This window comes from Rhyacophila brunnea, unplaced genomic scaffold (genome assembly GCF_057557595.1).
Source record: "Rhyacophila brunnea isolate RB1 unplaced genomic scaffold, BYU_Rbru_1.0 scaffold_2, whole genome shotgun sequence".
Lineage (NCBI taxonomy): Eukaryota > Metazoa > Arthropoda > Insecta > Trichoptera > Rhyacophilidae > Rhyacophila > Rhyacophila brunnea.
The window spans coordinates 5,762,451-5,787,757 of NW_028232859.1; the positions used below are offsets into that span (position 1 = coordinate 5,762,451).

General features: G+C 33.3%; 1 protein-coding gene across 1 annotated transcript in view; it reads right to left on the reverse strand.

Annotated features, from left to right (window-relative positions):
* Nucleotides 1–2,715: 2,715 nt before the first annotated feature.
* Nucleotides 2,716–25,307, reverse strand: part of Cyt-b5 (Cytochrome b5) — a 32,391-nt gene continuing 9,799 nt past the window's right edge. The window contains exons 2-4 of the mRNA XM_085947074.1: nucleotides 13,299–13,387; nucleotides 10,596–10,703; nucleotides 2,716–5,635 (exon numbers count right to left, since the gene is read on the reverse strand). Coding sequence (XP_085803200.1) covers nucleotides 5,560–5,635; nucleotides 10,596–10,703; nucleotides 13,299–13,387 — 273 coding nt within the window. The 3' untranslated portion in view covers nucleotides 2,716–5,559. The remainder of the gene's footprint in view (nucleotides 5,636–10,595; nucleotides 10,704–13,298; nucleotides 13,388–25,307) is intronic.

Consider the following 25,307-nt stretch of genomic DNA (forward strand, 5'->3'; position numbering starts at 1 on the left):
AACTAGTGTCATAAACGTAATCCGGTCCCGGTGGCATCCTGTCCGGTCGGATTTTATTGCTTAGGGTCGAAATGTTTTTAAACGATCGACACATAAACAGTTTTAAGAAAATTTTTGACGATATTTTAGCTCGGTATACCCGATGAGTAGCTCGTTATAAAAGTGAATTAATGTATGGAGAAAATCATAAACTAAAATGTCAAGTAATGTTTCCTCGTTACATCCGAGATCTCGCTATATCCGTGATCATAATAACCGAGCTCGACCATATGTTTATTTAAAATAAACGATTTCTAACCTTTTTTTACAACGTAACATAATGTGACACCCCCGTATGGGCCTTTCCGGAGAGGTGCGCTTGTGACACCCCCATGTGGTCCCCATTTGGGGATGTCTTTGTGTATCTTGAGAGGCCCGAATCGGTATCGAAGCCAACAAATAATAATGGCTGATTGCGAAAATAATTAAATAATAATAACAGAGCCGAGCTGGCAATGCCGTAGAGTAGATTATAATATAACCGTTGAAGATTTGCAACGTCGCTTTTTTTTTCGACGACGGCTTTCGTTGGAAAAAAATCACAAGATGGCGCTCAGTACGCTACAAACAGCTAAATCGCCAACACGCCGATTTCGTCCTCCGCAAAATTAAATTATAAAAAAATGTAACGATTATAATATTAACGTTAAATAAACTCGCCGCTTCTATTCACAATTCCGGTGTCTTAATTATCCACCTTCCATCCCGAATCCAGACGAAAAAACCATAACAAAACACAAAGTGACAGTTGAAATTCTCTTACCAAAATGGAGGGAAGTGATAAGTGGCCCCAGTCAACGTGGGACTACGCTTCTTGATTTTGATCGTCTGGAATCAAGAAGCAGGTGAAATTTCTTTCACCCGGACACACACCCTGAGATCCAAACACCGGAATAGGAAACGGCGAGGAAGAAACATCCAGAGGCTTGCCTCTGGTGGCGCTCAACAAAAGTATAATAATAAAAAGCAGTAGAAAGAGGATGCTGCCAAAGCCAAGCCAGTGAAGAAAAGAGCAGAAACACCCGGATTGTCAGGGCTCCCGATGTACTCCCGACCCACTGCATCCGCCAGCGAACTTGGCCCACGGACGAGTGTATCGGGCAAGACCCTGGCTCCAACGAGGGAAAACGGCATCAAATGCTCTGCATCATCAGCCGCTTGAGCCCTCTTCGTCAACAGCAGCGTGTCTGTGAGCCTTGCAATCAGCCCTGGCCCAGATGCACCATGATGAAGAGAGCTACAAAGCGGCCTTCTTCAGCTGAGCAAAGCAGCCTCCATCAGCGGATAGCAGCCAAGCAGCATCCTCAGCCCTTAGCATCATAGATTAGTTAGTTTTAAGTGTTTTGTGCTTGGAAGCGATGTATAATAAGTTATTTCAGTGCTCGAAGTGGAAAATTTTACAACCCGGAGCGGTTGTATGAGGCAGAATGGCGTTCCGGTCCATTTCGGGCCCTGATATATTTTTAAAATTATTTTTATAAACTTTAAAGCCATTTAAGTATTAAATTAAGTTTTCTGCATATTATATTAGTATAATATCAGTGCAGTGCGTGTAATTCGATAGCCACGGCAGAGCAAGCGAGCAAAAAGGGGGTCGAGTAATATGCCGGTATGCATTTTCGTGAGGGATCGACTGATTTTCGGACGGTCGCTGTTGGGAAGGCTGGGTGCGACGTCCTCTCTCAGCATCCGCCCGTACGGTAGACACGGGGAACCGCGAACCACTACGCCCACGAAGCGGCGTAGTGCTGCATCCGAGTCTCTCCGGTCCGAGGGTGTTGAGAGGGCTGGGCGCGACGCCCTCCTCTCTCAGCAGCTTTACGGTAGGCCGGGGAGCCGCGAACCACTATGCTACAGTGCTGCATCCGAGTCTCTCCAGCCGCCGACGTACCGGGAGGGCTTCGATCCTTCAACGTCTAGAAATGCAACCCCCCCTTATCAAGCCGCCGCACTGTCCAGTTACACGCGCTATCGTAATCAGCCCTTAGTTGGCCCGATCCCCATTCGGGCCTTTCCGGAGAGGTGCGCTTGTGACACCCCCGTATGGTCCCCATTTGGGGATGTCTTTGTGTATCTTGAGAGGCCCGAATCGGTATCGAAGCCAACAGATAATAATGGCTGATTGCGAAAATAATTAAATAATAATAACAGAGCCGAGCCGGCAATGCCGTAGAGTAGATTATAATATAACCGTTGACGCAGTCAAAGCCTCGGTGAAATCACAAAAAAAAAAAAAAAAATATAACCGTTGAAGATTTGCAACGTCGCTTTTTTTTTCGACGACGGCTTTCGTTGGAAAAAAATCACAAGATGGCGCTCAGTACGCTACAAACAGCTAAATCGCCAACACGCCGATTTCGTCCTCCGCAAAATTAAATTATAAAAAAATGTAACGATTATAATATTAACGTTAAATAAACTCGCCGCTTCTATTCACAATTCCGGTGTCTTAATTATCCACCTTCCATCCCGAATCCAGACGAAAAAACCATAACAAAACACAAAGTGACAGTTGAAATTCTCTTACCAAAATGGAGAGAAGTGATAATAACCAAAACAACAATAGTGTATTAATTATTTCACTGTTTATTTAATTTCAACACTATAATATGATTTGTCTTAATTTTGTTAGGGGATATCAAACAGGTATTATAAATAATAAATAATGTAGCAAAATCAGTTTGCTAAAATATTTTATTCAGTAATAACATCAATTCATTAAGCTTGGACATTTGCTTTAAATAAATTAAAACATTAGACTTACATTTCTTGTATGTTCAGTTTCAAACAAATGAATAATATAATTCCCCTTATAAAGTGGGAAGTATTGCCAGTACATAATATTATTGTCAACTAAATACATTGTCCTATTGCCATCTACATGTCAAAAAAATTTGGTGTTTCTTGTAAAAGATGCAAAAGAAAGCGAAAACTTGATACTTACTGCGCGGTGGTAGAAAATATTGTCTCTGTTCTGGCAGAACACACTAATTGGAGAATACTAGTTTTGAGTAATTTGACTTTGAAGTTGTTAAAATGTTTGAAATAATGGTCTATCATGTGAGTTTATTAAGTAATCGTAAAAAGGATGACTTTAAAATAAAGACTGTTTATTTATTAAGAAGGTTTCCATACGGTAAAGTTTGAAATAAGGAACATTTTGGTAGTAACTCAATATGTCATTTTTTCGAATTAGTGTCTTCTGCCAGAACATGTGACGATATATTCTAATTAACATTTTATGTTTGCCATGAAAACATGAATTTTTGATTACATAAAAGTACCAGAGCTTTATCAGTAATGTATGATTAACTATACATTTACACATAGATTTATAGTGGCGTGTGGTATCTGTAGTATCCGCAGAAACAATTGATGGAGTACTATGCAATAATATAGATAGTATAGTAGACTATACTTATAGCGCCTGTACAAGTACTGGCACCAATAGTGGGCAAATCATATCATATCGTCTCTGTTCTGGCAGAACACACTAACTGGAGAATACTAATTTTGAGTAATTTGACTTTGAAGTTGTTAAAATGTTTGAAATGGTCTATCATGTGAGTTTATTAAGTAATCGTAAAAAGGATGACTTTAAAATAAAGACTGTTTATTTATTAAGAAGGTTTCCAGACGGTAAAATTTGAAATAAGGAACATTTTGGTATAACTAACTCAATATGTAATTTTTTCGAATTAGTGTCTTCTGCCAGAACAGTGACGATATTGCGATAATAACTGTTTACACATAAAAGTGCACATAATCTTGCCAATCTCATTCTTCAAGCGTAAGCTAGACGCGTTGTTATTTTATGGTGCTGATTGTGAAAATTGGTAAACGTCAAAAATACTCTGCATGGTGTAGTTCATTTTTTTCTGGCAGGTTCGCCACTATCGTTTGACTGCGCAGGCGCAGATATCACATATGTTCCAACTTTTAGACATTTAGGGATGTTACATAGTACGTCAGACACGTAAATAAAATGTTGCATACCTCAAAAAACCTTGAAAGAACGTATGATTTAGCTAACCGACTTCTTACGGGAGATAGACTACCTTTCAACAGCATCCTTACAAGCAGAAATCACCGAATACAACTGGTTTATAAAATTTAATGATCATGTGCGATTATTTAAAAATATGTGTAGTTTTATGCCTCTGATAAGAAGACAAGAACCCCGTGGTCTGTACAGTGCAAATAAAATAAAATGCCACAAGTAAATAGTGTGCAAACAAGAATAATTCTGTTTTAACATCCATTTAAATAAATATACTAGATAAACTTTATACCTACCTCGAATGTTATCATAATGGAAAATAGAGAATATCCAATCAAAATAATAACATGTATCGTTTAGAATCTGGTTTTACTAGTGTAAAATATGATATGCAATACAATTTAAAACATTTACAGAAATGTGTAACACGAAAAGCTTTACATTTTTCACATAGATAGCAATGTGATCCTACTTACTTATTGACAATTCTATTTCTCAATGGCTATGGGACAGTAGCACATTGGACCTTTACAAAAATATGTAGTTTTCGAATTACTTTCTAAAAAGGCTGTCATTCAAAAATAAAATCACAAAAGATTATAATAAAATAAAATAACAGTTTTGTTTTTCAGATAAGTTTAAAAATCTTTATTGTCTCCAGTAATAATATTTTAATCACCAAAACCAGAGAAGTATTATGGAAATAAAATATTTTGTTTTCTTTTAATTTATTACTATAGTCTTATTCAACGAATAAAAATATTTTATGCATTATCAGATAATGGTCAGTTGTAAAAAGGCATTTGACATTATTACTAATAAAACACTCTTTCAATAGGCTTGAAAAAATCAAATATATTATTTTGAATTAAATTCACATTAATTTGAAATTAGTACAAATTATTTGAAACAATTAAAAAAAACAAAAATTAAGCTAATAATCCCCTCATTACAATTTATTATAGTAATATCATGTAACAATCAATCAGGTATATTTTATTGACATGCGTACCCAGTCACCAATGTAAGTCAAATAGTGCATAAATTAAATTATTGTTTACAATAAATCATTACATTACACTTCATAAATAAAATATATATTGCTGTTTTTTTTTTAATAGAAAGTATCTGTTATTCTTTTGTGAGATTGATCTTCAAGTATAAATTTAATGTTTTTTCGGTTGGTAATTGTTATGTCGATTCACAGGCGTTAAATGGAATGTCAGATATGGCAAATTTTTGTTTAAAAATATTGGAAGGTCCACCTGTCAATATAACATAGCGCAGAATTATCCGGATCAGTTTGTACAACTACAGATTATTTCAAGCCAATATAAGTATAAAATACATTAAAAATACTCTCAAGACTGCACTTAGCCCATAACTTTCAAATATCCACACCATTTGTATACAAATTTATAAAATATAACACTACAGCACTGTTAAACCTCGCTCTGTGTATTTGTGATTGGTTTTTTCTGAGATGCCCCCTTCGTTATAGCTGCCCCAGTGGCATTGCATTACGCAAACATGTACTTATAGACGATTGTGGCCAAAATCCCTAGTACGAGAGGTAATACCCAGGCGCCAAATGAACTGCAACAAAGCAACACCTAACATTCAATGGAAAGCATAGAGAAGAGAAAAATAGAAACAAAAATATGGCAACATTTCACACAATTGGTCCGTATTAGTAGTGTCAGGAATCATGCAATGTTAAAATCCTCAGATTTGGAGATGTGATTTAAAATAAGTTAATAAGTTGTATTTAAATGAGTTTATGTCTCAATAATGGAATATATTATTTCTGAGTAGCTAGCTCTACAGGAGAGTGGCGTGGGGAAATTACTCAAATCATATTTTTGTAGCACCGCTTTTTATCTATTTATCTTTGGAGTAATTTCCCAACCCGCTGAAATGACCATGCAAACAGGACTAAATGTAGCTACTCCATAAAATATTACTAAGCAAAACAATGCAAATACGTCGAATTATCGATACATGTATTTACAATTTGTTTATTTCTATTGAAAGTACGCTTATCCCGAACAAAGGCAATATAGAATAGTATACAATAATATTATTAATTATTTTTAAATGGAATTATACAAAGTGAACACTTTCTCAATTAATAACATTTCATATAACATGAAAACCTGGTAAGATTTTGTCTTATCTTTTGCAGAATACTTAAATAGCGAGAGATAATATGAAGAGCAAATATCTATTATCAGACTACATATTATTATTACATTATGTAGATAGTTCACCACAAATTGAATAGACACATATGTCATGGAAAGTTTCTCTGTGTCATATTCTTATGAGTTTAATGTTCATTCTAGTTTTAATAGAATTTATAAACAAACTTGACTTAATATGTGTCCACAGATTGATGATAATCAATTGTTTTAAAGATTTGTCCTAAAAATGATATGTCGCCATATTGTTAAACATAAATAATATTTTACAGAAATACAGAAACAAGTGAAAAACTGTAGAAGGAAATAGATAAAATAAAATCATTACAATGAAGAAATTATTGTTAAAGAGGTACCAAGACTGTGCAAAAAAAAAACCATTGCAATGAACAAATATTTACAAGCTACAATTTAAAAAAAATTGCTTTGTGCAAATAATGTTTCGAACATCCTACAGAATTAAAATAACATCAATAGAAAACTCTTATCATACAAATGTTCAAAGTAGGATAACAATCAATTATTAATTCAGTTTATTAGATATTACTAAATTATTAAGTTAACTAATACAGTTTACCGTATCGTTTTTGTGGTCGTGCCGTGCCGTCCTATTGTAATTAGAAAATAAGTAGGTTGCGTTAGATTTTCGATTAGAAACTAAATGGTTTTAGAGCATTTTTAACTAGAAAGAAAGACTAGATATACTGAATATATTAGTGGAGGTAGAAAATTCTGATAAATCTAAAGGTGTTTAAAAAAACATTTTCACTAACACTCAAATATTAAAAAATGTTTATTCTTTAAATTTATACTATATTAAAAATACATGATATTATTACGTACTCATATTGTTGGACCCAAAACAACTATTAAAATACCGAATTCCAACATTATTGTGACTGTATTCACATACTATTTAGAAAAAAAGCACAAAAATCCTACTCGCTTGCAATTTGGCCATAAAAAAACTGTCACAGGAGCTGAGAAAATAACAAGGAGGTACCTAGTACTTACAATATAAATTAATATGCAATGTCATAATCCTTTCCAATGCCACTGTATATATTATATATAGCTCAGTAATCATTATTATTCTATTATAACATTGCTTGCTTTTTTTCAATAGCAAGCTGTCATAATAAATTGCAAGTAATGGCTAGAATTTTCGAGAGCTCCTATGACTATCTTAGATTTTCAATAAAATCGATAAGTATCAATAGAAAGAAAGCCTTTGATATAATATTATGTTTGGTTTGGTTAGTAGTTATCATGCAACTACATAACCGGTGTATGGTAACATAATAATTAGTGTTTTTATAGTTTGATCATATGGGCCATATCACCTCATTTCTGAGTGAGGATCCATTGTTTAGGCATTGCCTCCATTTCTGTTAAAGAACTTTATGATACTATCGAGCTCTTCCGTCCTTCCCAATGCGAGGGCACATTTAAATTTCTTAATGTTAACATGTCGCAGTTCTACCAATTGCTCCCATTAGATCATCAAATCTTTATTTAGCCCATGGTGTCGTCTGATCATACTTTTTAGGTACTTCTTCCACTTTTCTAAGTTGCCTTGTGGTGGGAATCTGTCCTGATGCTTTGGCAATTTTTCTTTATTGACTCGTTCCTGGCCAAGCATTCTGGGATTTACTGATATGACGTCCCTGATTATTTTTCTGGATCATCCGCTATTTCATTGCCCACAATTCCCATATGTGACAGCACAGTAATTATTATTAGTCTTCTAGTACCACAAATCAAATGCGAAATTGATCTGTACATGCAGTCAGTGAAGTGGAATGAAGTCAGTAGAGTGGAGTGATGGCAGAAATAATACAGAAATACATTATATACCAACTTATAATTAATATCCAGTCAGTTACCGATGAATTGTTAATATTTCATTTTATCAATATATATCATAGTTACCAAATATATATTGCTTATTTTGAGATAAATATTATAGTATATAATATATATTATAGACACCAAGATAACAAGTCCCATAATCTATGTAAGTGTTAATTATTGGTATGCGTGTACTTATATAATTTAATTTTATATTCATTTATCCATAATACTACGAAAGCATATTTTAATACTTGTCTTATCAAGGTATTTTGTGAAGTCATTATCAATAATATTTTATCATATTCTGATGACATTCATAAATATCATAACTGACTACTGTAAGGCAAAATTAAATAATATAGCAAATATGTACTCAATCGCACTTAATCAGCAATTAATTAAACAAGGTTACATAACCACTTCCAAGTATGACACCAACATTAATTAATAAGAATTACTAGCATATTGTGACCTCAGAACAATGCATGGATGGATCTGAACAGACTGCATGGATTTACTGGCAGCAATAGTGTGTATTTTAAACTATTGTGACAATAACTGTTTACACGTAAAAGTCCTGACTGTCTCTCCAATCTCATTCTTCAAGAGTGAGCGTGACACGATGTTGTCATTTTATGGTACTATTTGACAGGTAGTGAAAATCGGTTAACTTCAAAATTCGTTTGTGGTTCGTTTTTTGCTGACAGTTTCGCCACTATCGTTCTACTGCGATGTTCTACAGATCGAAAAATTCTCAACTGTCGCATGAAAATTCAGAAGCTTCTGAACTTTTTTGATCTTGCAACTGCAGGATAATACATCCTGTCAGCAGTAAATCCATGCACGTGTAAACAGGGTATATTACTATGAATGATGATTATTCTATATTGTCAGGATGCGAAATATTTTTTTAATGATTCCATCTCATCACACTGAAAACTAACTGAATTTGTTTTATAATTAATATGTAGTTAAAAAAAACAATGTTTTGTATAATTAAATTTTTCAAAAACCATCGCCTTGCTGTTTCAAGTTCACGATACAAATGAGATTTCCGCTACAATATTATGTAGCTAATTAGTAATACATACAAAGTAATGACTCGTGAATTCATATCAAATGAGGATTACTAACTACAGCAATTGTGTATAAGTAGAGTAAATAGTTACTAGAAACAATGTAGGGAAGATACAATGATTCTTTACATACAGAGGGTGACAATCTTTTAACCAGTGTTTCGTTTCATACTACATGGCATAATGAAATTTCATGCTGGTCCCAATCAAATAAAACATAAGTATATATTCCACATGGCAGTGAAAACTTACTTTGTTGCCATGTTCATTGATATTCTGTATGTGTGTATGACCTATTTCTTATCTGATATGGAAAAACTTTATTTTAGATAAACGCTTCACTACATTGTTCACAAGGTGTATTCTACTGTAAATTTACATGGCCATTGTGTATGAAAAATTATATCATATTTTAAAATCTCAATACACACTATTGATAATGTAGGTATTTATTATCACAACATGCAAATACTATATTGAATGTGTAGAATCAATGGTTAGTACAGTTGTGAAGAGATTAGCTATTCAAAGGTAAAATAAAGTATCATGCTATTGTAAAACGTTTGAAAACATGAGAAAACTTCATAGATCAATCAATATTATAATGTTCCTGTGGTTATTAAAAAAATACACTAGATACTGGGTTTTACCTTGGAGTGGCCGATATGTTTATTAACTGGTATGGTTACATATTTTTGAAAGATGTTATTAATATGAATCGTTATGCTAGTTGATAAATAATTTGATTATTAGCAATTCGACTTCTAGAAATAAGCAAAAAGTATTGATCAATAATTGTTTCAATAATAATGGGAATTATTGAAAAAGGATAATAATTAAAGTCATAACAATTTTTATGATTGGTTAACACATCAGATCTTCAGCTTAACAAATAAACAATGTTATTTTATAAGGATAGGTTTATGCAAAATGGAACCGACCGACAATCCTTGAGTTTATGATCCTGAGTAAAATGTATTTACATTAGAACTGTGATAAATCTAAAGTTATACACAAACAGAAATAAAAACAGTAATGTGAAATTCATTGTAAAATAAAGAAATCTCTTTTGTCATAATCCGAAAAGCTTGTATGCATTCTTAGCTCATATTACTTTATATTGTGGTTCCGTAATGCATGTGTCTGACCAATTTAATAATAACAAAAAAAGTATGATTGTAATTAAGACTGTGATTGTATTAACCATTGTCATGTTTCTCCATTCAGTGAAATCAGCTGCTAAATTCTAAATGATTTTACAAAATAATGTTCACATAATAAAAATCAAATGTCATGTTTCTCGTCATTCAAATACAGTGTCATGCATAGTGTGAATTAGGTTGTAAGTAAGAGATTCAAAGACAGAGATACTGCCAAGGATGTTTTTTGTGTAAGTCGGAGGAGGGACTTTAGGACATTTTGCACCTGTTTGTGTTGTTGGCGGCGTCATCGTCCCATTTCATTTGTGTTTCTTTGGTGGCTTTGCGTTCGGATTCAACCAGCTCCCCAACTTTGTATTGTATCATAAGGGATCTGGAAAGAAAACATTAAAAACTTTATAACCAAAACAATGAAAGTTCAAGTTTTACAGAGTGTTTAAAACTTCAAAAGTAAATAGAATTAAAAAAACTGTTTGTTTGTGGTTACAATTAATTTTCTCCTATTTTTTTGCGTGCAGCAACCCGCTGGTCTTACAAGAAATGTTAATTATAAATGGAGGTCCTCAACAAGGTCATCAGTAATATATCAAACTGATTGGAAAATTTATCTTGATAACGATAATCTTTACAATGGTGGATAAATTAGAAGAAAAACAATATTAATTTATTATTGTAAGTACTAGAGGTGAGTTGGAAATACTGTCACAAGTTTGTGTACTTAAGTTTCGGATGAAAATACCCATACTAAGTATTTGTTGCCCAATAAACTTGTTTCAAGAAACTTGAAACGTATTAGATGTTCGAATTCGAACGCATTCGCTAATATATGCGCCGTGACTCGCTATTCAGCGCTATTGATATTAAATGCGCGCGAGCGAGATATCATGATACACGTATGTCTAGCCGTGATATTATACTCAACTGTCATTGTTCTCCCTTTCTCCTCTGTTGTAAAGTTGGTATAGTGAAGGACAGAAATGGTCACGTGTTCGTTTTATAGGATACTTTTGAGTTCACCTTAGGGTTTTAGGTTTGTTTAAGAGTTTTTGGTTTTAGTTGAGTATGAAACTTTATCGAGTCCAGGAGTTCGACACATGGTATGAGATCTCGCCGACCGCTAGCTAGTTCGTAGTTTTGCCACGTCTGAAATCATCGCTTCGGTGTCGCGACTCGCGTATGTTTAGTATGCGACGGGTTTTAATTTTAGTTTTAGTTCAGTAAGACATTTACATCGAATTGACGTCAGTCGCAAGCCGGAATAACGGAGTTCTGATAACGTTAACTGACTACGCGTTTATCTGGTTTCGTCACGTCAAGTTTCTCGATTTTTTAGTGTTATAATTGTAATTTGTAAACATAAACTGAATTCAAATTATATGCGTGATTGTATAAATGGATAACTACTGAAACATGAGTGACTAGCGCCACAGTTCTAGCTGTACCTGTCTCGAAAATGGGACATTTCAAAAAGCCGACGTATTTTTAACGATTCTATTAAAGCTGATATTTCAAATACTAGTAAGTATTTTGGAACAAGTTTAGATACCAAGTATTTTTTTATACTGGTAGTAAGTATACTTAGTCTTCAAAATCGACCAGTTTTCCCACCTCTAGTAAGTACCACTAAGAATTAATTCTTGATTTTTTTGTGTATTTTTATTTGATAGATAACATTATAGTTGTATCTGAGTCTAGGTAACTTCATAAGTGTGTAGTATGCAGGTATCTGAAAAATCTTATCTTACATACGTTTTTGTTAAACAATCACGTAGGTACTGTCATCTCCCGTCAAGTGCGAGAGCGAGTAGATGCATTTCTCCTCTCACTCAGTTTGCTGGTCATTGCCTGTTATTGTGACTTTGAGAGTAGTAACAAAATAACGCCTTGAAATTTTCGAAAACAGCGGTATTTATTTGAATTATGCTATTTATATTTTTATACGATTTTTTTCTAATTTTTGCGGAGGATGAGTTTGACACTTGTTTACAGTTTGGATATCTAGAAGTGTCAGCGCCAAAATCATGTTTGCGCTTTCGAGCACTTTAGCGCTGCAAGCAGTCTCCCACACAAAAAGCAGTGTACAATTGCAGCGCCAGATATTTTTTCAATGGCTGCGACTTACAGCGTTGCCGGATATTTATTTGCTTTTTTTGTAATCAACCATTAGGTACTATGAGTCAGCTAAAAAATGGTTCCTTTTCGTAGAATAACTGAAAAGTCAAAAATAAAACCAAAGCAACCGGAAATTATGTATGACAAGCTGAAATTAAATTCAACCAATTTGATAGGAAAACTACTCGAGGCTTCATCTTATTGCAACATTTTGGTTGATGTAGAATATTAAGTTGGACTACATAAGGTCTATACAAATTATTGCTTCTCGTTGTAAATCGAGAGACAACAAACTCACCATTAATTAAGTATTAAATCATATTCTAAATTCAATTTATACAAACGGATGTCGATTTTTTACAACGTTTTTCTTAGCTCGTATTCTTATTTATCCGGTGGTTCTTTGTCCGGTACAAATCTTGCAATCGATTTTTAACTAACTTCCGACTAGCTAGACGTTTAAAACTTTTAGAATATATCAGAACACGATGCCAAATCATTTTTTTAATACTTTTAGCCATCTTTAAGTAGAATTGAATTCATTTTCAGTTAATTCTGTTTTGTATGAAAAGTTATTTCGACACCATTATTGGTTGCTAAGGGGTTTGGGGTCCTAGCAACTAAATTATTAATATATACATGCGTTACTATGGAAATCAATATGACATTTCAGTATTATTTCTATCAAGTACAATTTTTTTTTGATCGTTTAAGCTAGTCAAGTCTATATGATTCAACAGAAAATTTTAAAACGTTGTATATAAAAAGTTCTTTTTATCTTGTAATTATTAAATTATTAAGTGGTACCTACATACATTTTTTCTTTCAATACCATGGATGTTTCATTTTGACTCACCTAGCATCTGAACTATGACCAACATCTTCGAAAGGTTCACTCCCATCTTTTCCTGCTTGTTCTAATAACACCTCTTCGCCACCAGGGTGCTGAAAAAGATGAAAACAACTAGAGTTAAAGAGATATCATTAAATACTATCAAAAAACAATACAGAACCACTGATGTTATAAGCAGTATTATATAATATGTGTTGCCAGATTACATTTTTATCATTAGAGCACCAAAGAGAAACTTATTCCTTTTTCAAAAAATAGTATTTTTTTTTTTACCATATTCGACCTTAAGAAGATCATATACATGGTGGAGGTTTGTAATAATAACAGCATTTTGATTTTACGAGTAATGGATATTAGCCACTTGCTGTACCTATTAGGTCCATACTCTGACTCCAAACACACAACAAAAAAACAATGTGTATTTGCCAGACCTAGGATTCGAACTTAGCGTTAGCCGCTTTGCATCGTGGACGTCAAAAACAGTACCTACCCTATACCAAGTCTAAACTATGAATGGTTATCATATCACTTCCTTCAGTGAAATTATAATATATAGTCTATCGAATGTGACGATATCGATCACCAAAATTTAGGAATTGTGGCGTGTGCAGCGCTCGAAATAGAAAAGTTTATGAACAGGAGCACTCGATAATTTTCAAAAAATATTAAACTGTGCGAGTTTTTTTTTGTTATATACCGTAATGAAATAACAGTCTTTAATTATCTGATACCCAATCTTACTAAAGATTTGGGCAGGCAACAGTTTAAACTATTTTTAACGAAATTTATTATTAATTTTCCTTCCTTTATCTACCGCATATAAGCAGTGCATAAATGCTTTGTACTTATAAATAATGCATTATTTACGATCGTTTGATTACTTCACTTAGTAATATCATACAATTTATACAGACATTGAAGATGTCTGAAGACAAATCCTGGAATACTAAACCCAAATCTTATGAAATAGTACAAAACTCATTAATTACAATTTATATTATCGGCAAAAAACCTTGTAATAAAAAAACACAAAATATTATTATTGTGATGGACTCTGGAGAAATAGGTGTGTATGACGTGTCAAGTTTATCATTAAACTTTATTAAAAAAAGGTAATGATTTTCATAATAATTCCCGAACAGAGGGCCATTTGTTATTTTTTCCACGAGACGGAGTGGAAGTCTCAAGAATTTCACGAACTGGAGTTGCACTCCAATGCGTTCCAGGCAATATCGAGAGCTGGGCGTACGCCTAAAAGTAATTGTTTCTCAAAAATCATATGATATTTATCAAAAAATCTATTGAATGTTGCATGTGTTCTAACCTCAACTCTACAGATAAGGAGAATTATTGATTGCATTATTTATTAAATCTGATTAAATGCGAAACTACCTACTCGGAAATGCCAGCTTTTTTTAAATCATAAAACAGAATCGCTTATTACAAAGGTGACAAACTTTTTAATGCTTAGGTGCCAAAAAAAAAAAAAAAATATTGGATATTGGAAAATAATTGTATTATAAAAAGTTGGATGGCGTGCCAAAGCTGTTTAAGCTGGTCGAGACCTTTTTCAATCATCCCTTCTACATGTTTTCCTGTCGAAGCAGTTTTCTCAAAACAAAAAGCAATCAATCCAGAATCAACAAAATACAAACAAATCATAAAAAATACTCATTACAGCTTTCCCTCTACATAAATCCCATTCGAAATCAAGGTCAGGGCTTTTCATTTAGCTTCCGAAATGATTTTTTCCATACCATCACCCTTTCACTGAAAGTCGGTTTCCCACCTTTGACAGGTGCATGCATACTGTTGGGACGATATCGTCACAGAATATTGCTTTTCTATTCATCTAAATTGCGATGTGCAGTGATTATTCCTTTAGAGAGTGAGACTCCTTTATTTGAGGTTATATGGATAGGTACTATCCGTGGCTTTATCCAACTGACTTTCTCTTAGGTATGCTTACATACTGTAGTTTAAATGCTAGAAGATATCAATATTTGGCCACGTATTTTTTACGACTTATACGTGGTGTAAATGAGAACTCTGCCATTCTTGGTAGTATTGACTTGTGTGTCCCTGATAACTATCTTAGAAATCGGGAGCATCAGTTGTTTATTCTCGCCGAGGACTAGAACTAACCTGCCATTGGTGATGCCAATTGGGAGGGCAATAACTCTATTCAACCAAATCGCTTCGGATGTTGATATATTCCACCTACGTGAGGATGAGTATAGGTGGACGTTGTTTTATAAATTCTTAAAATAGGGTCCACTTAGCTCATTCGGTGTGCTTCCATGCTTTATAATTTATATTTTTTATATATTTTTTTATAATTTTGTAATTTTTACTTTACTTTTCATACTGTTTTTGTGATACTGCATATATTTATTTCTTCTTTACACTGTTTCTATGTTTAAATGTCATGTTGTGAGCGTCTTAAATTTGTAATTTGTAATGTTCATGGTATGGGGGGGAAAAAAAATTGAATTCATATTTTAATCTATTCCAGTGGCATAATGATATATTACGGCTATTGTAATCAGCAAATCAATTCTCAGTGGCACACAGCAATTTTAATTCAACAAAATGAGTGGTAGTGCCATAGGATATCATATTTTTTTACACGCAATGTTGTGAAAATACTTAAGTATCGATGGAATATAAACCAGTATGTCGTACTTATTGATATTTTGTTACATAGTAGAATTATTATACTTCGGCTGATATTAGATACTATATGCAGAAGAAAAAAGTTTTCGTACCTATGACTATTTATTGAAAAACGCAATTTTATTTTAAAAGCCAGCAACTGTGAAATAATAAAAAGTGATTTTTTTTAATTAAACTATGTTTTTCACAGCTATTATTAATTCAAACTGAAATGGTTGGGATTTTCAAACAAAGAAGACATTAAGAAGTAATCAGCAGGTAAGTTATTATGGTACTAAAATTATTTTCATTGAATGAGCCTTGGGTTCAGTGTTGCCAACTGTCATTCACAAAAATATGCAAGATATATAAGAAAATAAGCTAGGTAGATGACAGGAAAAAAATGTAGATTTTCTCAAAATTATGACACCAAAAAATATGTTAATTATTAACATTGTTTTATAAAGATCGAAGAAGGATTTCGTGTTCTATCTAATAAAATAATTCATAAAATTAATGCAGAAGACATACATAAGTTTTGTCATCATTTTATATAAATGGTATAAATTTGAGTATGTTAATAGTTAGCAGATCTGGTGTAATATTCTAGCTTTATTATGTTGTGGTGTCGAAAAATGTTAGATCTAACGCCAGACGCTAATTTTGCTAGCTAAATGCATATTATTTAAAATGCTAGATCTGGCAAGAAAAGCGCCAGGTTGATAACGCAGCTTGAGTTGCATGTTGCTTAATTAAGTATGAATTAGTATGAGTATCTATTAGGTATGGCTTTGTTTGATTTTAGATATTATTAGATACAGACGTTTATTAAACTATTTTTCATTTAATTCGCGTCATCTTCGTTTTATTAGAATAATTATGCGATGATGTCACAAAGATCTGCTGCTCAAAAATGAATTATTAAAAAACGTCCCAGCGCACCAAGGGCGTTTAGCAAACACGGAGAGTTTTAAATTAATAACTCCGCCAAAGAAAAAAAAAAACATTCACACTAGTACAGAATAATATTCAATTAATAGCATTGGATCAGAGATCGAAAACCATACAAAAATAACATTCGGATTCCAACACTTTATTTAGTGAAGTCCACAGATTCACATCGTGAGATTCTTTGGATCTAACGAAAACAAATCAAATCGACTATCGGATGTACTGCGAAAATCAAAGCGACGTACGTACATACTTTTCCAAGATATCTACGACGGTAAAACCGTTATTAAATAATATTTGGATCCAACGAAAACAATTCAAATCGACTATCGGACGTAGGTACTGCGAAAATCAAAGCGCTGTACGTTCATACTTTTCCAAGATATCTACGACGGCAAAACCGTTATTAAATAGTATTTTTTAAACTCTTTTTGGTTGACGGAACCCTTGGACCATTTTGTAAAACCTCGATAAACCCCTACCTCGATAATAATAGGATCCATGAGTAAATTACAAAGGGACATACATTAGCAAAGTGCCGCCTATAAGCAGAATCCACTAAGACTGCAGACACACGACATTGCAGCTGACGTGCGTCGACGCAGGTCTTATTTGATTCCAATTGCATCCGATTAGAATCAACAGTTAGATTTGTTTTATCTAATTGGTGATTCTAATCGGATGTAATTGGAATCAAATAAGACCTGCGTCGAGCACGTCAACTGCAATGCCGTGTGTCTGCAGCCTTACTGCCCCTTACTAACTGCAGGCAGCCTCAAATTGTATGTAATTTCATTAATTTCTGCAAAACTATTTATATTAAACGGATACACGCAAACAACAAATTATTTAGAATTTTGATATACACATACTTACACATTCACATACAAGGAATGTTAGCGACAATAATTTCGTCATCACTATGGCTGTAGACAAACGGGATCGCAGTTGACGAGCGTACAAGTGCGTCGACGCAGGGTCTTATTTGATTACAATTGCATCCGATTAGAATAAACAATTGGATAAAAGAAAACCAATTGGTGATTCTAACCGGATACAATTGGAATCAAATAAGACCCTGCGCCGATGCACGTCTACGCACGTCCACTGCAATGCCGTGTGTCTGAAGCCAATGTAATCTACTCTCAATGGCTATTTAATAAAATTCTACCTACACGCAATGAACGATACTGGTCAATATATTGTAATTTTTTTTTTCTTTTTTTTTTCGACCATGTCCGATCCTGATAGGATCATATGGGCCTCCACAGAGTGGAGGTTTGTATTGACAGATTTTTGTTTTTTACGAGAAATGGATGTCAGCCATTTGCTCAACCTATTAGGTCCATACCCTGTATTGTATTGTATTGTAATTACCTACCCAATACTTTTCCTAAAAAATATTAATTTTCTACACTTCGAATACACGAGTAATCTTGACAATACTTTGCTGTAACCGAATTGTTAGGCTGCAATCCCAATTGGATTTGTTTTATCCAATAATTGGTGATTCTAATCGGATGCAATTGGAATCATATACGACCCTGTGTCGTGTCGACGCACGTCGGCTGCAATGTCGTGTATCTGCGCCCTTAGCGTACATATTTTCAACGCATTTGTAGAGACAAAACGAGTAATGCATAGTAGGTACGATACTAGTATATAGCGACGCTCAATGCTGACAAAGCAATTCGATTTCGATTTCTTCATCCTCTATTATAGTCTATTACAACACAATGTTCTCTACAAAGTATGAAATAGTTTATTTTTAACTGTATCAAAAAAAGTATAATATGCGAATTCTCGCAGACCCGATTGGGAATCAATAGTCTACAGTTTATTTTGGCGTAGTTAAGTTTATTTACGATGGAATAGAAACAAACAAAAACGAGGATTTGCGCAAAATTGCGTTTGGTTAAAAACCGCAATTTAAATAGGTACTGATAAAGGTACGAACGTATTACGTAACCAATATTTTAAACTATGAATCCTTGGTGGAAGAAGACAGTTTTAATTAAATAAAAATCATCACAATTTAACCACTTTTATCAATTTCACATAGGTAATAAAATAAAACGTCAAATCAATAGGAAAAAAACAATACACACTGTACTGTTTATTTAATTGAAACCGAACCAATTATGTATAATAGGTAATCAATCAGTAAGTAGGTAGGGATCGAGTAAGTCATAGTTACTTACTTGATAGCGGAATAGATTCCAATGACCCACGAGCTGACCTGGCAGTATTAAAAGCGACGCTATTATTGTCGCATATAAATACATACATAATATATAGATACATTTATGTGGATTACAACATAGTTCCATACATTAGGATATTATAATAAAACAGCTGATATGAATTAACGGGGTAGCCAAGACACGCCGTAAGCTTATCCTTGTGGAACGATGCCGCTAGGAAAACCAAAAGATGTATGTATACGTGGACATCATGAAATGAATAGCGCGGGTCTATTCTATACACAAAGCTGCTTTCGGTCGGCTACGGCAGCTAAATAGGGTAGGAAAGTATCGAATTGCAATAATTGTGACAATTACAATAATTTAGTTATAATTGTTACAACAGCACCTCTGTTGGCTGTGATAAATTATAGACCGAGATAGACAGTTTTGACAGTTCAGACGGTTAACTTATTGTAATTGTTAAAATAAACTACTACATACTACCAAAAATCACTACCTTATTCTTAGGTCAATAATTATTATAAAGCAATCATTATTCGTAGGATGTTTATCACACTTGAATGGTCAAACACATAGCTTAAAATGAGTATCTTTAGAATTATCTTCAAATGTGTTAATCTTGCCGATTTTTTGAATAATAAAATGCCTAATTCTTGTCAAATTTGGGATCACAGATATTATCAATATAATTTTTTATCGTAAATATTTTACTAAAATTATCTCGTCATAAATTATACTAATGGTTATATAAATGCGTTTAAAAATTAATAAACGTAAAAAATCTTAACACCACTGCACAGTTATGTACCGAAATATGACTATATTCTAAAACATTGGAGCGAGAGGTTTAAAAGAATACTATTTTATGTAATAAAAATACTTTATGCAGTCATCAAATGTTTAAAATAAATATAAAGGATAATAAGGCTTCAAAATTATACAAATAGATTATCTACAACGTTTAAGGTATGTCCAGGATCATGGTTTGAAAATAGAAAAAACCTCCATTTTGACCCACGCTGAGCACGTCCGCCCTTAACACCGCTGCACATGGATGTACTGAAATATGACAATATTCTAAAAGATTAGATCGAGAGGTTTAAAAGAATACTATTTTATGTAATAAAAATATTTTATGCAGTCATCAAATGATTAAAATAAATATGAAGGATAATAAGGCTTCAAAATAATATAAATAGATTATCTACAACGTTTAAGAAATGTTCAGGCTAATGCTTTGAAAATACCATAAAATCTCCATTTTGACTTTCGTTGGGCATGTGGGCCCATAATAAACCGCGATTGCGTGTCAGTCGCGGAATTCTGCTTGTATTTATTGGTTCCGTATCATTCCTGCATTCCTGAGATTATAAGTGCCTATAACTTTACTTAGAGTTAAAAGTATTATAAGTAACCCACACCATAATTTTATAAAGGTAAAAAAAAAATTGCAACGACTAATTCAATATTGAGATCCGATGTGTACTACTTACTGCACACGAGATAAATTTTAATTTAAATTTAGAACATAACTCTACTTAATTTATTTCGTGAATTATGCACAGACAAGCAATTGAATATTATTACTTCGGCGCTTCCTGGGCATAAAGGCGACATTTTTAAAATATGTGCATCTATCCTAGACATCTCTGCTTGTTCGGGAGACATAATATCGCGAGTCAATGGGGTCATTGGAGTCAGTATTCGCTGAATTGGAGCACGTTTTCGCGTACAAAGCGAGCGGAATTTGCCACCACTATGAGAGGAATGAATTTTCCTCGAGGTGGCTAGGCATTCATCTTATATTGAATTTCATGACAGCGTTTGTTAATAAAGTTCGAGAATTAAATTGAAATAAAAAATACGTGGAGGTAAATTAATACATTGGTAAAATGGCCGGGATTCGAAAACAGGTCGTAGTAATAACAAATAATTTGCACTGTTTCTAGTGTGCATTATTTAGCAATGAGTTTTTCCCCGATTAGATTTTTGGTGAAATGCATACTACTAACCATTATCTTAATTCTCGTATCATGAAAGAATCAACTCACTCCGTTGAAACGGCATTTATGAATAATTAACATTGAGACAAAATCTGTTCCAAAACGTTCCATTTTTAAACAGGTTAATTTGGGTAAAATAAGAACCACAATACATAGTACTTGCACACACCCAAAATGAACGAAAACTTGATTATAGCTAATTGCATAATTATCTGGTTGATATACATACGCTCATTATGTTACTGTTAGATGCTTACTATTATATAAAGTATGTAATACATATTATGCGATGTATTGCATGAAAATTACGTTACCACTTGACCGGTAATCCGAATAAAGGAAGTATTTTATACTATTCTATCGGTATTTTATGGTCTCGCGTGCTGCTCACTGCTGCCAGATTAAAAATACATACCTAGAGCGGAATGCACAATCTAAGATTTCGTTCCTAAGGATAAGTCGCCGAAAAGCATGACTTAACTATAGACAATCCTGAGTATAGAGTTAAGGAATCCTTAACCATAGACTACTTTTGTTATGAACACGCCCCCTTCTGTATTACCATTTACCACTGACAGCTGCTGTCAAAATAAATTCGCATGTCTATAACACAGTCCATACACTCAAATTCATTTAACAATGTATCTCAATATGGATATTGATAGTGTTAATTCGTTTGGCATGTACTTGCAGAATATTATTTTATTTTTATACGCCAGCCCGCACAAATACAAAATACCAGATGAAAAATGACACTTGATGCTAGTGTTACCATGTTAAAAAAAAATCTTGTGGTGCCTGTGGAATCACGTATAATGACTTATAACGGAAACATAAGAGTATTATAATTAAATATTAATATGTATTTATAGTTATTGCATTTATAAAATGCAGTTGTCATATTTTTGTCATCGTTTAACAATTATAAAATAATTTACCTAATTTACCTAACGAGAATTTTTAAATATGGTATTATTTTCAATAAAAATGATCTTAACTAAGGACAGTGTTTCTGCATAGTGTTTTCTGCTAAGGAAATTTTAGTTATGACAAATGTTTCTGCATTCCGCTCCTAGTATATTTGCATTCATTATTTTTATTATTATGCTGGACTAACAAAGTAGGTACAATAGGAAAATATGATAAATACATTAAATTTGGGGTAGTAATCCACGTCTGACACCTTTCTGAATATTGAAAGTTCGGTACCAACGTATTTATGCAGTCAATAGTTATTATTATTGTAAACAAATCGGTACCAATAAAATCATTTGAAGTCCGGGAACAGAAAATTGGATAAGCGACATTTCAAAATTATAATATACAAGCTGAAGTACCCGGCTTCGCACAGGGTCGCTTCGTGGATACATTTATCTTAGATATTTAAAAAATAATAATAAGTAATTATCTTTTTAATATTAAAATATCTGTGTAATAAAATATGGCAATATGAAAATAAAATCTAATAGGAGTAAAGGGCAAACAAAAGAACACTAAATAAAATCGAATCCAAAATATGCAAACGTTATTAATAGTATTCATATATAGTAAAAAATCCAAAATTGGATGAAACAAACAAACAAAAAACTTTGTATTTAATATAATGCTAATTTAGAAACCTTAGCAGGTGTGCAGACAACAACTGACAAAAGTTTCATCGCAATCGGATTAATGGTATAGGAACGCATACGAATAGAAGAAGATTGTTTTCTAATTCAGAAATCTTCGCGGGTGTGCGCACGACAACTCACCAAAGTTTCATTGCAATCGGATGAATGGTATAGGAACGCATACGAATAGAAGAGAAGAAGATGGTTGTACTAATTCAGAAACCTTCGCGGGCGCGCGCACAACAACTGACCAAAATGTCATCGCAATCGGATGAATGGTATAAGAACGCATACGAATAGAAGAAGATAGAATAGAAGAAAAATAAGATGAAAATGGTTTTACCAATTCAGAAACCTTTGCGGGCGTGAGAACAACACTTGATCAAACTTTTATTGCAATCGGATGAATGGTATAGAAACGCATACAAATAGAAGAAGATGGAATAGGAGAAGAAGAAGATGGTTGTACTAATTCAGAAACCTTAGCGGGTGTTGGCACAATTACTGAATAAAGTTTTATTGCAATCGGATGAATGGAATGTGAACGCAAACAAATAGAAGAATAAAAAATAGAAGAAGAAGAAGATGGTTGTAATAATTCAGAAACCTTTGCGGGTGTTACCACAACAACTAACGAAGGTTTCATCGCAATCGGATGAATGGTATAGGAACCATATGAATAAAAGAAGATATAATGAAGAAGATGGTTTTTTCTAATTTAGAAACCTTTGCGGGTGTGCGTACAATAACTGACGAAAGTTTCGTTGCAATCGGATGAATGGTATAGGAACCATACGAATAAAAGAAAATAGAATGAAGAAGAAGAAGATGAAGATGATGATTTTTCTAATTCAGAAACCTTCGCGGGTGTGCATACAACCACTTACGAAAGTTTCATCGCAATCGGATGAATGGTATAGGAACGCATACGGGACAGACAGACAGACATTCACTTTTATATATAAGATATAGCCCAAGGGGGGGGGGGGAACGTTTTGGATGGAGGGCCAAATTCAAGAATTCAAAATGAGCGGCGGGCCGCAAGTAAAATACCATTTTTAGATATACACTATTTATTATCACGAAAAATAAACATTACAAAAAAAAATAATGGGTAGAATGAAACTGGTGTTAATTTTGTAGTTGATATTCTCAAAACTGCTTGTAAATAGGCGTCGGAGATATTTGATCGCAAAGAATTTTTATTGAGGTTCATGATCGAAAATGTTTGTTCACATATTATATAGGTTGATCCAAAAATAACGAACATTTTTCTTGCATAATCTTTAAGTTGGTCGAATTTGTATGAATTAAGGGCATTGTAAAATTTGGAGATTTCTTCACGACGATGCAATTCTCTTAAATCAGTGTCACACTGCAGATCAATAATCTCAAGTTGTAGCTCTGTCGGTACACTATCAATATCTGTTGAAAATGGATGGCGTACTATTGCTAAACTTGTCTCAATTTTTCGGTCCAGTCCAGTCACCAAATCCTTGTGAAAAATCGTCATTCAGAGCTTTAATAATTTTACCATATTCTTCAAATTTATATTCTGGTATATTCAGCAACTTCAACGTTGGAAAGTGGTCCACGTTGTTATTCGATATTTGTCGAAGGAATAACTTGAGTTTTAATTGAAATCCATTCAATTTTTTTTACCATATCATGAGCATATATTTTTTTCCTTGCAACGCGGAGTTAAAAGTTTTTAAATGTTTCACGATGTTCAACGTAGAAAATAGTGGTTAAATAGTGTGAGACGAGACGCAAGGAAGACGTACTGAGATAATACATTTACGAAACAACAAATTCTTCAAATTTTAAACTATTGTCAATATTTTTTTAAAAATTATAAAAAAGTTATTCGTAATCAGAAGTACAATTAATGATGGTGGGCCGCAAAAAAATACCCGGCGGGCCGCAGTTTTCCCCCTCCTGAATTACAGCCTATACTCTTCGCACAAGTCCAAGCAATACGTTGACAAAGTTTTATCGCAATCGGATGAACGGTATGGATGCGCATAAAATACGAACAAACAAACAAACAAACAAATATTGATTTTTATATATTAGATACTTATATATAAATTTAAAAAAGCTTGTTGGCAGGCACATAATATTGTGTATGACTTTACAACCTACTCAGGGCACACTAATTAGGAAGTTTTGGTAAAATTGCCACGAAATATTAATATAGGTACTTTGATATGAAATATTTTTGTCACTTCGGTGAAAAGTGGGTGTTAACGACAATAATTGGCCTATACCTAACCTACAGTGACGATACTATCTTTAAGGAGAGACGTTAACAAAAACCATTGTGTTTAAAACTTCGAGAACTAAAATTGAATAATTCCAATGTATAAAAGAGAAAGTTTTTTTTAAATATAAAAATGCTTAAGGGGGGACATGCTCGTTGAAGGTCAAAATTGAGTTTTTATTGTATTTTCAAACCATGATCCTGGACACTCCTTAAACGTTGTAGATAATCTATTTATATAATTTTGAAGCCTTATTATCCTTTATAGTTATTTTAAACATTTGATGACTGCATAAAGTATTTTTGTTACATAAAATAGTATT